This window comes from Notolepis coatsorum (assembly GCF_963971535.1).
Source record: "Notolepis coatsorum genome assembly, chromosome: 9".
In the NCBI taxonomy this organism is placed as follows: Eukaryota; Metazoa; Chordata; class Actinopteri; order Aulopiformes; family Paralepididae; genus Notolepis; species Notolepis coatsorum.
Window position 1 is genome coordinate 68,541,213 of NC_140173.1, and position 14,294 is coordinate 68,555,506.

The window sequence follows — 14,294 nt, forward strand, 5'->3', positions numbered from 1 at the left end:
GTGACCAAAGTTTAATTACTTGCACGTCACTGTGTTCACTGATTACAGAAAACCTCTTTGTAACACAATCACACCATTGTTATTCCTTTTCAGGGGGCCAAGATGGCCACGTGGTGATGTAATGGAATACTATGAATAGGTGTTAGACTGACAGAGCAGAGCAGCAGGGCGAACTCCTCACCTGTCACAGCCTGCTGAGTGACTGGGCCTGCAGTGCTGAGTGACTGGGCCAGCAGCGCTGAGTGACTGGGCCTGCAGTGCTGAGTGACTGGGCCTGCAGCGCTGAGTGACTGGGCCTGCAGTGCTGAGTGACTGGGCCTGCAGCGCTGAGTGACTGGGCCTGCAGCGCTGAGTGACTGGGCCTGCAGCGCTGAGTGACTGGGCCTGCAGTGCTGAGTGACTGGGCCTGCAGTGCTGAGTGACTAGGCCTGCAGCGCTGAGTGACTGGGCCTGCAGTGTTGAGTGACTGGGCATGCAGTGCTGAGTGACTGGGCCAGCAGCGCTGAGTGACTGGGCCTGCAGTGCTGAGTGACTGGGCCTGCAGCGCTGAGTGACTGGGCCTGCAGTGCTGAGTGACTGGGCCTGCAGCGCTGAGTGACTGGGCCTGCAGCGCTGAGTGACTGGGCCTGCAGTGCTGAGTGACTGGGCCTGCAGTGCTGAGTGACTGGGCCTGCAGTGCTGAGTGACTGGGCCTGCAGTGCTGAGTGACTGGGCCTGCAGCGCTGAGTGACTGGGCATGCAGTGCTGAGTGACTGGGCCTGCAGTGCTGAGTGACTGGGCCTGCAGCGCTGAGTGACTGGGCCTGCAGTGCTGAGTGACTGGGCCTGCAGCGCTGAGTGACTGGGCATGCAGTGCTGAGTGACTGGGCCTGCAGCGCTGAGTGACTGGGCATGCAGTGCTGAGTGACTGGGCCTGCAGTGCTGAGTGACTGGGCCTGCAGCGCTGAGTGACTGGGCATGCAGTGCTGAGTGACTGGGCATGCTGGGTTCAGAGAGGGGAAGCCTCCTCAGCAGGAGGTGATAGAAGGAGGAGGTAGGAAGAGGAGATATATAATAATTAGTGCTGCCAGGCGATTAAAAAAATGAATCTAATTAATTACAGGATTTGTAATTAATTAATCTAATTAATCGCATTTTAATCGCATAACCATTTTATGCCTGATATTCTATATTCTATAATCATATTTCAAATTGCATGTGTCCGGATGGCAGAATTCAGTACTGTATCTACAAAACCTTCTGTTTAATCATCTTCCATCTATTAATTTGCTTAGATTTTTCAGGTCTGGTCAATTTGAGCATGGTGTTATTCACAGTCAAAGATAAAAACATTTTTTATTGATATTCTCATTTGGTTCATTACAATTTACTCAAAATAAAATTTTCATTCAATCAATCACCACGCAGATTGATTGATTGAATGAAAAGTGTATTAACAGATTGCAGAATGGGTACAATACAGTACGGCTCATACACACAATTGTTAAAAAAACAATTTTTTATAGTTCATTTTCATAACGCGATAATTAGCTGTGTAATTAATTTATCTAATTAACGCGATAAACTGACAGCCCTAATAATAATAATAAATCAAATTTGTATAGCGCTTTTCCGAATGCTCAAAGACACTTTACAGAGCAAAATAAACTAGTTTTAGTAAAAATCCAATCAAATAAAAATATGAGGAGGAGATACCAGGAGGGGATATGAGGAGGAGATATATGAGGAGATAGGAAGAGGAGATAGGAGGAGGAGATACCAGGAGGAGATAGGAGGAGGAGATACCAGAAGGAGATGAGAGGAGGAGATAGGAGGAGATACCAGGAGGGGATATGAGGAGGAGATATATGAGGAGATAGGAAGAGGAGATAGGAGGAGGAGATAGGAGGATATATGAGGAGGAGATACCAGGAGGGGATATGAGGAGGAGATATATGAGGAGATAGGAAGAGGAGATAGGAGGATGGGAGAAGATATATGAGGAGGAGATACCAGGAGTAGATAGGAGGAGGAGATACCAGAAGGAAATGGGAGGAGGAGATAACAGGAGGGGATATGAGGAGATATGAAGAGGAGATAGGAGGAGGAGATAGGAGGAGGAGATAGGAGGAGGAGATAGGAGGAGGAGATAGGAGGAGATACCAGGAGGGGATATGAGGAGATATGAAGATGAGATAGGAGGAGGAGATACGAGTAGGAGATAGGAGGAGGAGATACCAGAAGGAGATGGGAGGAGGAGATAACAGGAGGGGATATGAGGAGATATGAAGATGAGATATGAGGAGGAGATATACTGTATGGGGAGATAGGAAGAGGAGATAGGAGGAGGAGATAACAGGAGGAGATATGAGGAGGAGATATGAGGAGGAGATATGAGGAGGAGATATGAGGAGGCAATACCAGGAGGAGATAGGAGGCATCAAGCGCAGGCTACAAGGGTATGAACTATGCTACATGTCGATGAGCAAGACACTTAACTGCTCCTGATGAGCAGGTCGGCACCTTGTATGGTTGTCTCTGGCGTCGGTGTGTGAGTGATGTGTGAGTGAATTGGTGAATGTGAGGAACAAAATTGTAAAGCACTTTGGATAAAAGCTGTTATATAAATGCACCATTTATAGTGAGTGCCACACTTAGCCTCGAGTTTCCAGCCTGAAATAAAGTGAACAGTAGGCTGGTGGCCTGTAGCTGTTCCGCAACCGTTCCTACTTCCGGGGTAGGCCTGATTGGCCCCGACAGGCACGTGACCCGCCGCGGCCACGCCCCGCGGCAGCCCCAGGAGCAAGCGCGCTACTGCTGGAGTTCGCTTCGGCTTTCACATCGCTGCCGTTGGCGAAAGCAGACAAATTAATGACTAATTCGGTCAGAAATAACGTAACTAATAACGTTAGTAAGCACTGCTTATATGCTTATTATGTCTGCGGGGTACAGTAAACGTTTCTTCCGGTACATTCTGAAGAGCACACCGCTGTATGTTGGAGAACCAGCAGTACATTCTGAAGAGCACACCGCTGTATGTTGGAGAACCAGCGGTCTTCCTCATAAAGGCTAATAAAGGCCTCTGCATGCTACAGAAACTTCAAAGCAACTGCACCACAACATCGACAAAGCAACGGTGTTGTAGACACTCTGCATTTATGCTTCTGCAACATCGACGCACAGCCTAGATAGATGATAGATAAAACTTCCCTTCTCAACCAACCCATTGATAACAAGCAGAAAAAGAAGCATCATTTTTACTTCCGATCGGTGGATTTCAAAATCAAAAAATAAAACAGCGACGTCTAAAAGCACCGTAAATACGTTTATTTTGTACATTATCTAACGTTAACACGAACCTAAACTAATCTAAAGTTAGTTTAGGTTCGTGTTAACGTTAGATAATGTACAAAATAAACATATTTACGGTGCTTTTAGACGTCGCTCTTTTATTTTGAAATTCCCCGACCGGAAGTATATGTGATGTATTCTGCTTGTGTAACTTCTGTGTTTGTTGTTGTCTGTGTAGATCGTCGGCAGCTCGAACTACCTGATATTAAATTAATTGATTGCTCTTTAACTTGTCCGTGTCCAGTCCTTTGTAAACAATGATGCATGTAATTATATCAACGTTACTGTGTGTTGTTGTAGCTATGTTAATACATTCTGAATGGCATTAACGTTAGTTGGGTATGATAGCATTGAGCTGGCTGGCTACAACAAATTATCACAAGCTGGCAACGTAAAATATCAACACCAGCCATGGGAACACTGATTACTAAATTGTGGAGGCTTTTAATCGTCAAGGTAAGATGATTTGAAGGCGTATGTTATGGAAGTCCCCTGCGGCTCCACTTTGTTGAAATGTACATAACTAGGGCTATAGGATAATTCGCGATTATTTTTATTGGTTTATCATGACAAACCAATTACATAGTCCAACATATGTGTGAAACTAACATATTCCAGTTAACGGTATATATTTTTAATGATTCGTTATGGCGAAATCAATACTTCCATTTGTATAAATACATTAACTCGAGGATAGTATTCCCTGTCTGCGGGACCAATCCTGCTTTCGCCAACGGCAGCGATGTGAAAGGCGAAGCGAACTCCAGCAGTAGCGCGCTTGCTCCTGGGGCTGCCGCGGGGCGTGGCCGCGGCGGGTCACGTGCCTGTCGGGGCCAATCAGGCCTACCCCGGAAGTAGGAACGGTTGCGGAACAGCTACAGGCGGCCTGGTGTTCTGCTCAAGTGTAGATAAAGCAGAAGATATAACGTTGCTTTAAAAGGATAAGGCCGGTGTGATTACATTTCTTATTATTATTGTCAACTAGGGCTGCCGCGGTTACCACACTATTCATGTCACCAGCTGTTTTTTTGTTTTTTTTTTTTTATAATAATAATAATAATTATAGTTGTGTATAGCCTATTTTATTCACGCCATGTGTTCGAAAGTTTCCACTCGCCGTTGCGCAGTTAACATTCTGATCGAACCCCAGAACTTGTTTTGCTGCTACGGAAAGTTTTCGCTTTGAATCTGCTAAAAACATGGATCTTGTAGCGAAACCCATTCGAAGGGCATTCGGATGCCGTAAATGCTGCCGTTTTGATCCCGAAAGAAGACGGAGTGGTCACGGTTAGCGAGGACAGGTCAGTTCTGGTTCTGTTCTGGAGCAGTAGATATGTCATATTGTGTGTGTGTGTGTGTGTGCTGAGCGCAGTTGCCCAAGTTAACGTTAGCTCCGTTTATTTGCTGGGTATATAAACTCGGGTCTGTAACAGGTAGAAAGCGGCACCTGGTAGAATAAGTTAAAATGTACTCCTGGCCCGTGTTATGGTATGTGTTGAAGGATAGCCAGCTACACATAATGTTGAGGATTAAATTGTTGTAACGATAGGGCTGAGTGACCAGTTTAACTCTTGATTAAGCCCCATGTAATAACCGGATCCATCACTAGCTTTAGCTGGTGTTAATTCGCCGGCCACTGGGTTGAACAAACGATTCCATGACGTTATTATCTGTTATGCAGATAGATAGGACACAGTCAATTAATTCCTAGTTGGTTATTGAACCAAGCGTTTGGTTAACGTTAGCTACCGCGAGTCGCAACCAGCAGTTTCAAGAACAGGCTGAACAGCCAGCTGTTTTCAACCAATATTCCTGCTGCAAAGTCGTCCTCTTTAATGACAACACTGGAATAAAGATAGACATTTAACGTTAGACTAGAGGCTATAAAGAATAGACTACTACAGAAATAAATGCATTCAAAAAGTTGATTTAGGAACCAATCATTTTAACATTACATTTAAAAAAATATATATTGCGGATACCGCAGCGGGTTGAATGTCTTCGCTCATTTGTGCGGTATGGAAAAAATCAATACCACGGCAGCCCTATTGTCAACATAACCTAGGAAATGACAATAAACGCCTCCACATTCATGTAGCAAAAACAGAGACTCAGACTCAGCTTCTTCCCCCAGGCCAGGGGTCAGCAACCTTTACTATCAAAAGAGCCACTTTTCCCCCCTCCCACAAAATAAAATGCTCAGGGATCCGCACAACCTATTTACTCTTAAAATGAAGATAACACAGTGTATAACATTTTATATATCCCCAAGCATACCCCACATTTAGCATAAAACGCCTGACAATTACATACCCAAAGTAATTTCCGATTTATTATACTTTATACTTATAGCACACAGTTTGTTGCATTAATGGAATTATAAAGCAACAAATTTTTTTTTTACTTTTTATTGCTGTTTTTACCTGTTATAACAAAGGAAAACCTCAAACTCTCATGAAGAGGAGAAAAAATACTGGCTGTGTAGACCTATTTTTTAATAAAACACAGAACAGGAGACAAAACACTGGTGTCTGTAGACCGACTTTGAAATAAAACCCTGAACTATTCAGGTATATTTGAGTCCTTCCCTTATTTGTGGAAAATCTATAAAATAAAAAGTAAATTTTTCGTTGTTCGCAAATTTCTCACCACATATCAGGCATACAGGTAAGCCTGCTTCGTTAGTCGTGAAAGCTAATTAATCTGTCCACGCTGAATTAAACCCTCTATTTTCCTCAGACTTTCCTTTTTTTGGATTTATCCATGGTTAGCTTACTGGGGGGTCGGAAACTCAAGATTAGCCACTTGCAGACGGCAGGGAGAGGCGCAGCGTGTGTGACGTACTGTATATTTTAGTTGATGAAATATTTTTTTTACTAAATATTTTAGTTGATGAAATATTTTTTCATTTGAGTGTCAAGAGTATGACATCGATCTCCAAAATAAGATTTTTTTTTTTTTTTGGGGGCCAGGGAGCCGCTTGGTCCATTAGGTCCATTTGCATATTCTTGGTATAGGGACATCTATGGATCTCAGGGAATGTATTCCCAGTGTCAGAAATGTTGTGTCTGTTACTAGGCTTGAGTAAATCGTAATGAACCAAAGGAGAATATCAATTTTATTTTTATTTTTTATCTTTGACAGTGAATAACACCATGCTAAAATGTACCGTCTGGAAGAATTGCCATTGAGCTCATTCCGCACCTTCTTGATATCACGTGTACAAACAATCTAAGCAAATTAATAAAGGGCAGATGATTAAACAGAAGGTTTTGTAGATACAGTACTGAATTATCAGAAAAAATAAATAACGCACATCCTCCGTTTGTTGGTGCTGAGCCAAACTGTAAAAACAGTAATACATAAGAACAAAGTGGGGCTCGCAACTCACTTGTAGTTCCAAGGTGATTTAATAGACAAAAAAAGGCAGTAGATGCGACGTTTCGATCTTACCGGTCTTCCTCAAGCATTCATTACATTATTATGGCCAAGTGTATGTATCGGGCCAAATCTACCCTTTCCAATGGCAGAGTTCAATCTGGATTTAGTATCACCAGGCGTGCAGCAAAAACCGTGAATGAAATCTACTGTAAGTACAGTTACTTTTTTATAATGTAAATTTCTCTGCCATTTTTCATCCAATTTCTATAACAATCTTTTCAAATGTTCTCATATTTTTATATTCCAATCCAATTTCATTGCCTATATTCATAAGATAAGATATTCCTTTATTGGTCCCCTTGGGGAAGTGTGTGTGTGTGTGTGTGTGTGTGTGTGTGTGTGTGTGAGACGTGTGTGTGTGTGTGTGTGTGTGTGTGTGTGTGTGTGTGTGTGTGTGTGTGTGTGTGTGTGTGTGTGTGTGTGTGTGTGTGTGTGTGTGTGTGTGTGTGTGTGTGATGACGAGGATGACAGGGATGATGGGGCTCCTGCTCTAGGAAAAAACAGCGAGCCAGCATTTGTTCCAGGGCTGAGAGGTGTGTGTGGAACGGTGATGGAATACCATTGTGTAATTTTCCTGTGGCGCGCCGCCAAACCATCAACCGCTTGACCCAACGGCGCTCTCATCTTTTATATGCCTCCATCTCTTTCTAGTGTCAGGTGGTCAGGTCACACACACACACGATTCCCATTCACATAAATTCACAAGATATTTCCGATGAATGGAAGCCCCCCGTTCAATGCAATTGTGAGAGTGCGTAAGGGGCGTAAGGGGCGAAGCGCAATCATTTAAATATCGTTTTGTGAAGACGAGCAACACTAGTACATACTCAGACTGACTGAACAACACTAGTACATACTCAGACTGACTGAACAACACTAGTACATACTCAGACTGACTGAACAACACTAGTACATACTCAGACTGACTGAACAACACTAGTACATACTCAGACTGACTGAAGTACTACACTAGTACATACTCAGACTGACTGAACAACACTAGTACCCAGAAATACAGTATACCACTATATCTACACCTTTACATGTGTATACGTACAGTATACCACTATATCCACACCTCTAAATGTGTATACCACTATATCTACACCTTTACATGTGTATACAGGGCTGACCCCGATTATCAAATAGTCAACTAATCGATCAAAAGGAGCCGTAGTCGACTGCCAACCTCTTAGTCGAATGCAAGAAAAAAGAAAAAGAAAAAGAAAATTCTAATAATTTATTTATTTTTTATAGATTTTTTTATCATTCTTTCCAAAAGTAAAGAGGCCTAGAAGCATGGCTAACGCTAATGGCGTGCATACCAGCGAGGCTAACTGCCTAAGAAAACACTGACGGCACTGAAAGAGGATTTCACCCATCTAATGAACACACTAGACTAGACAAATATCAAGATGTATCCATCAGTGGACCAATTGCATGCTTTTGCAGAGAACAAGAAGCCTTCTGTCGACTCCTTCAGACAATTAAGCACCCACAGCCCAAATGGAATGATAAATTTTTTTTAATTAGATATATATAAAGTGGATAAAAAATAAAAAATTATATATATATTTTTTTCATTCAGGGGGGTAGTCGACTACCAGTCGACTATCGGCAAATTTCGGCCAATCAAAGTCGACTATCCACATCCTTAGTCGAGGACAGCCCTAGTATGTATACCACTATATCTACACCTTTACATGTGTATGTATACCACTATATCTACACTTCTACATGTGCATGTATACCACTATATCAGTACTGCCCTACAAAACAAACCAGTGCCTTTGTAGGGCAGAATTGATCTATTGACATAGAGGGTGTGTCTAATACGATCTACATGGCCTAAATATACAGTATTGGCAAGGTCATGTTTTTTTTACTTGTAAGCATTGTGTTTTCACTATCCTGACCACTAGCCAATAGGACGAAGCTGTTGCACTTGTGATGAAGCTCCAGTTCCTATAACATTACATGTCAAAGTATTTAATCTCAGATAGACTCTGGCTGACTGAAAACAGAGCTAATCTCTTCTTCCAGTATGTACAGTATTTTCTTTCCGGGTGGTCTGACCTCTTTCTAGGCATGTCTATGAGTTTAATAGGGACGAGTACCTTCCATCAGCACAGAGTCTAAACAACATTTGCGATGTAATTGCGAAGTAAATGTCCAACGCAGAGTAGGGATGGGTAAAACTCACAAAATTGCTCTTCGATAAGAGTCACTGGGAACTATTCCGACTACTATTCGAAGATCCAAGCTAGCTGGCTGCTGTCATTGCTAACGGCTAGCGTTAGCATTATTTCCGGGAACTAAAGTATTCATTCGGAAAGTTACATTAAATTGAAATGTATGACAGTGTAACATCTCCAGTCTCTCTTTCTTCATCTTTCTTTTCTGTTATTTAATGTCCTGTATCGATGGAGCCTCTCCCAGCTGTTATGCTACCTGGCTAGCTAGTGGGCTGTACCCAGCATGCCGTTCAGCTGTAATGCTACCTGGCTAGCTAGCGAGCCGTACCCAGCATGCCGTTCAACTGTAATGCTACCTGGCTAGCTAGCGAGCCGTACCCAGCATGCCGTTCAACTGTAATGCTACCTGGCTAGCTAGCGAGCCGTACCCAGCATGCCGTTCAGCGGTGTAACAGTTCATACGGGTCCCCTCTCAATACACTACACAGTGCAGGTGCCGGTAAAAACAAGGGAAAATATTATAATTTTTTGGACAAAACGATAAGCTATTTTGATTTTCTTTTATAATTGAATTACTATTAGATGCCCATCCCTAGTGCAGATCCTGCCTGGTGATCAGACAGCAGGTAATGAAAACCGAGCCCAGCTCTGGTAATAGGCCACACACTCTGGTTACGACCACTCTGATGGCTCCCAGCAGGCGCCCGGAGAGGCCCACCAGCCCACGTCAACAGTCATTCAATCTGAGGGACTGAGACACGGCAAGGGGCCTCTTCCAAATTATACTTATATCACAGTTCCTGAAAGTAATACACCACATATATTTATACATATTTAAACAACCGCTGTGTCGCTCCACGTAGGTAAATCCCACAGATCAGACATTTGAAGGTCCACAAAAAAGGCTTGTTGTGTAGCAACGTCTTTATTTATTTTTTATACTGTAGCTTGGGCAGGTTCTGGAAGGTTCTAGAGAAACCTCCACGAGCCAAAGACTGAGTAGACGTGTCCCGCCGACACCTTGGGGTCAAGACAAACAAAGCAGGGCAGCTATGATCTACTGTAACACTTGTGGTCTTACCCTGGAGATGGTCAGAGGCATGTTGAAGTCCTTCCCTCCCTGCAGCCGGAAGCCCCAGGGGGCCGGGCCGCTCAGTGACACGTTGTAGGCACTCATTCTTCCCAAAGGGCCGCTGGCTTCACCGACAAACACGATGGTAAAAAGGTGACCGGAGAAAAGAAAAACGGAGGTCGGAGGGGCGGGGAGGGGTCAGAGGCTACTCTGAAAGAGAAAAAAAAAATGGTGTCAAAAAAGAAAAAATAATTATAATAATCTCCCCAGAAAATGTAGCAAGAAACCCCTAAAATCACAGTCACACAGATAAAGAGGATGAATTTCCCAGATTAGTCTGGAAAGAGAAGAAAAGTGACAGAGAGAGAGAGAGAGAGAGAGGGAGAGGGGGAAGAAAGTTGGGAGAGAAGAGAGAGAGAAAGAGAGGTCTTGCCTGCTCAGATGAGCTGAAGTGACAGCCTAAGAATAGCAGGCCGCTCTGCAGGCGGCGATAGCACTGTGGCATTGTGGGGGGTTTGGGGGGGGGGGAATGGGGGGGGGGCACCTTATATGGCATGAAAGGTGATATCCAGTATGCCAGGCCTGTCGTGAATCACTGCTGCTAATATAGACCCAGCGGATTTCTCCGGCCCGTTACGACCCCCCCCCCCCCCCCCCCTCCCCGGGTCTTCCCGTGGTCACCTCGGACCGGGGGGGGGGGGCATGAGGAAACATCTCATTATCTGTGTAGGACAAACATCTCAATGTTTGTGTGCGTGTGCATGCGCATATGTCTGTGTGTCTATGTCTGTGTGTATGTGCGTCATTACAGTAATCGTACTGAAGCAAACCCTATCTTCTACACCAAATGGACAACAGTACCTTGTGTTGTTGTTCTTGCCACTTAAAATGCCATCAATTAGGAGGCTTTTCTCCTCCTAAACCAAAGAGCGGGGGGTTAAAGCGACAGCTGCAAGATAACTTTGACAATAAGAGCTGTCGAGAGGCCGTGTGTTCTTCGATCTTTGAATTACGGCGCCCCGATGCAGACTAGCCCCAATGAATCAGAACCAAGACTCTGACATCTTTTTGGTTTCAGTCTGATGAGTGGATCAAGTGCTTTACTGATCAGAACTTCCATCGGTCCTGCAGCTGTTACAACGCCGTGCCCAGATACAGTTCAATGGAAGCCGGCTGACCACCGCTGGCACCCTGCCAAGCAGATAACAACAACAGATACAGACAATAGCCTCCGTTTCACCGGAGCTTAAAGGAACACGGCGACGTTATATGGAAACGCTTTAGCGCAAATGAATGGAAGCGAACGCAGGTCCATATCGGCTTCCATTCGTTTTGCGCTAAGCTAGGCTAGCTTGCAGCCGGATAGCCTTCTACTGAAAGCACAGGAGAGAGGAAATCGGTCTACATCTTCTTGTGTGACTCTGGAGAAGACGGTAAGAGCATTTCATCATGTTCCTTTAAGAACAATTTAGCTTCTAATGGCTGGTTGTGGAACAGTTTGTACAACTGACTTATCCAAACAACACAATTGCTACTGTACCAGGAATTCAATTCAGGAAGTGAATTTCTATTATTGAAATATTGAAAACATATTTGGCATTAGAAGGGTCCCAAGCAGCCCCAATTTTTTTTTCAAGAGTCACCTTTTATTTGACAAAAACTGATGTTTGGTGAAAGTTAGATTTGAACTTTATTAATCCCAATAGGGAAATTCATTCTTGTTTGATGATGGCACCTTTTATTTGTTTTAAGTGAAGTTATTGCACTATTAATCCCAAAGGGACATTCATCTTTGTTTGATCAAGAATAACCTTTTATATATATATATATATATATATATATATATATATATATATATATATATAATTATTTTTTTAAGTGAAGATTGGTGAAAGTTAGATTTGCACTTCAATCCCAATAGGGAAATTCATCTTGGTTTGATAATTTTCTTTTGTCAAATAAAAAAAGGTTATTTCCTTGGCGTTTCTAGTTTTCAAGAGAAAAAAAACTGATTAAAATCGTAAATCGGATCAAAAAAAATCTGGGATTTAATTTTTAGGCCATATCGCCCAGCCCTACTACCTAGTAATACCTACTATACTAATGTCTCTCTACTACCATGGACTAAATGTAAACAGTAGTGTAAGAACAGTGAGAACGGGGCCTCTCACAGCAGGACAGACCGGCTAGTCTCTGCCGTGTCACGGGACCAGAGATAGGCTTCATCATTAAGGGCTTCCAGACACAGAACCTCCTAACCCAGGCCAGCCTATCAGGAGCTAAGTTTAGCTCTTTGTCAGTGGGAAGAATGTGATGGAAAACTCATGGTGGAGGAATCCTTCAATCAACGGCTTCAATCGGGAGGGAATCACTCTGGCTAACATTAACTTTAACCCAACGAGGTATATTGTTGTGGAACAGCATACTTGCCCACGAAGCACCCTCTGGCATTGGGAAACAAATAGTTTAGTGACCTTCACAGTGTATGACCTACACAGGACATTCACAGGACCTACACAGGACATTCACAGGACCTAGACAGGACCTTCAAAGGGCCTTCACATGACCATCACAGGCCCTTCACGTGACCACCACAGGACCTTCACATGACCACCACAGGACCACCACAGGACCTTCACATGACCACCACAGGACCTTCACATGACAACCACAGGACCTTCACAGGACCACCACAGGACCTTCACAGGACCACCACAGGACCTTCACATGACCACCACAGGACCTTCACAGGACCACCACAGGACCTTCACAGGACCTTCACATGACCTTCACATGACCACCACAGGACCACCACAGGACCTTCACAGGACCTTCACATGACCACCACAGGACCACCACAGGACCACCACAGGACCTTCACAGGACCTTCACATGACCACCACAGGACCACCACAGGACCACCACAGGACCTTCACAGGACCTTCACATGACCACCACAGGACCTTCACAGGACCACCAAAGGACCTTCACATGACCACCACAGGACCTTCACATGACCACCACAGGACCACCACATGACCACCACAGGACCTTCACATGACCACCACAGGACCTTCACATGACCACCACAGGACCTTCACATGACCACCACAGGACCTTCACATGACCACCACAGGACCACCACAGGACCACCACAGGACCTTCACATGACCACCACAGGACCACCACAGGACCACCACAGGACCTTCACATGACCACCACAGGACCTTCACATGACCACCACAGGACCACCACAGGACCTTCACGGGACCTTCACAGGACCTTCACAGGACCTTCACATGACCACCACATGACCACCACAGGACCACCACAGGACCTTCACAGGACCTTCACATGACCACCACATGACCACCACAGGACCTTCACATGACCACCACAGGACCTTCACGGGACCTTCACATGACCACCACAGGACCTTCACAGGACCTTCACATGACCACCACAGGACCACCACAGGACCTTCACAGGACCACCACAGGACCTTCACATGACCACCACAGGACCTTCACAGGACCTTCACATGACCACCACAGGACCACCACAGGACCTTCACATGACCACCACAGGACCACCACAGGACCTTCACAGGACCTTCACATGACCACCACAGGACCACCACAGGACCTTCACATGACCACCACAGGACCACCACAGGACCTTCACAGGACCACCACAGGACCTTCACAGGACCTTCACAGGACCTTCACATGACCACCACAGGACCACCACAGGACCTTCACAGGACCTTCACATGACCACCACAGGACCTTCACAGGACCTTCACATGACCACCACAGGACCACCACAGGACCTACACAGGAACTACACAGGAACTTCACATGACCACCACAGGACCTTCACATGACCACCACAGGAACTTCACATGACCACCACAGGACCTTCACATGACCACCACATGACCACCACAGGACCTTCACAGGACCTTCACATTACCACCACAGGACCACCACAGGACCTACACAGGAACTTCACATGACCACCACAGGACCTTCACAGGACCTTCACAGGACCTTCACAGGACCACCACAGGACCACCACAGGACCTTCACAGGACCTTCACATGACCACCACAGGACCACCACAGGACCTTCACAGGACCTTCACATGACCACCACAGGACCTTCACAGGACCTTCACATGACCACCACAGGACCACCACAGGACCTACACAGGAACTACACAGGAACTTCACATGACCACCACAGGACCTTCACA

At 44.9% G+C, this 14,294-nt stretch overlaps 1 protein-coding gene across 1 annotated transcript in view; it reads right to left on the reverse strand.

The window, feature by feature from the left end:
* The window catches only part of ldb3a (LIM domain binding 3a), a 137,622-nt gene extending 127,411 nt beyond the window's left edge, over positions 1-10,211 (reverse strand). Inside the window, exon 1 of the mRNA XM_084321903.1 lies at positions 10,047-10,211. Coding sequence (XP_084178029.1) covers positions 10,047-10,142 — 96 coding nt within the window. The 5' untranslated portion in view covers positions 10,143-10,211. The remainder of the gene's footprint in view (positions 1-10,046) is intronic.
* Positions 10,212-14,294: the final 4,083 nt, after the last annotated feature.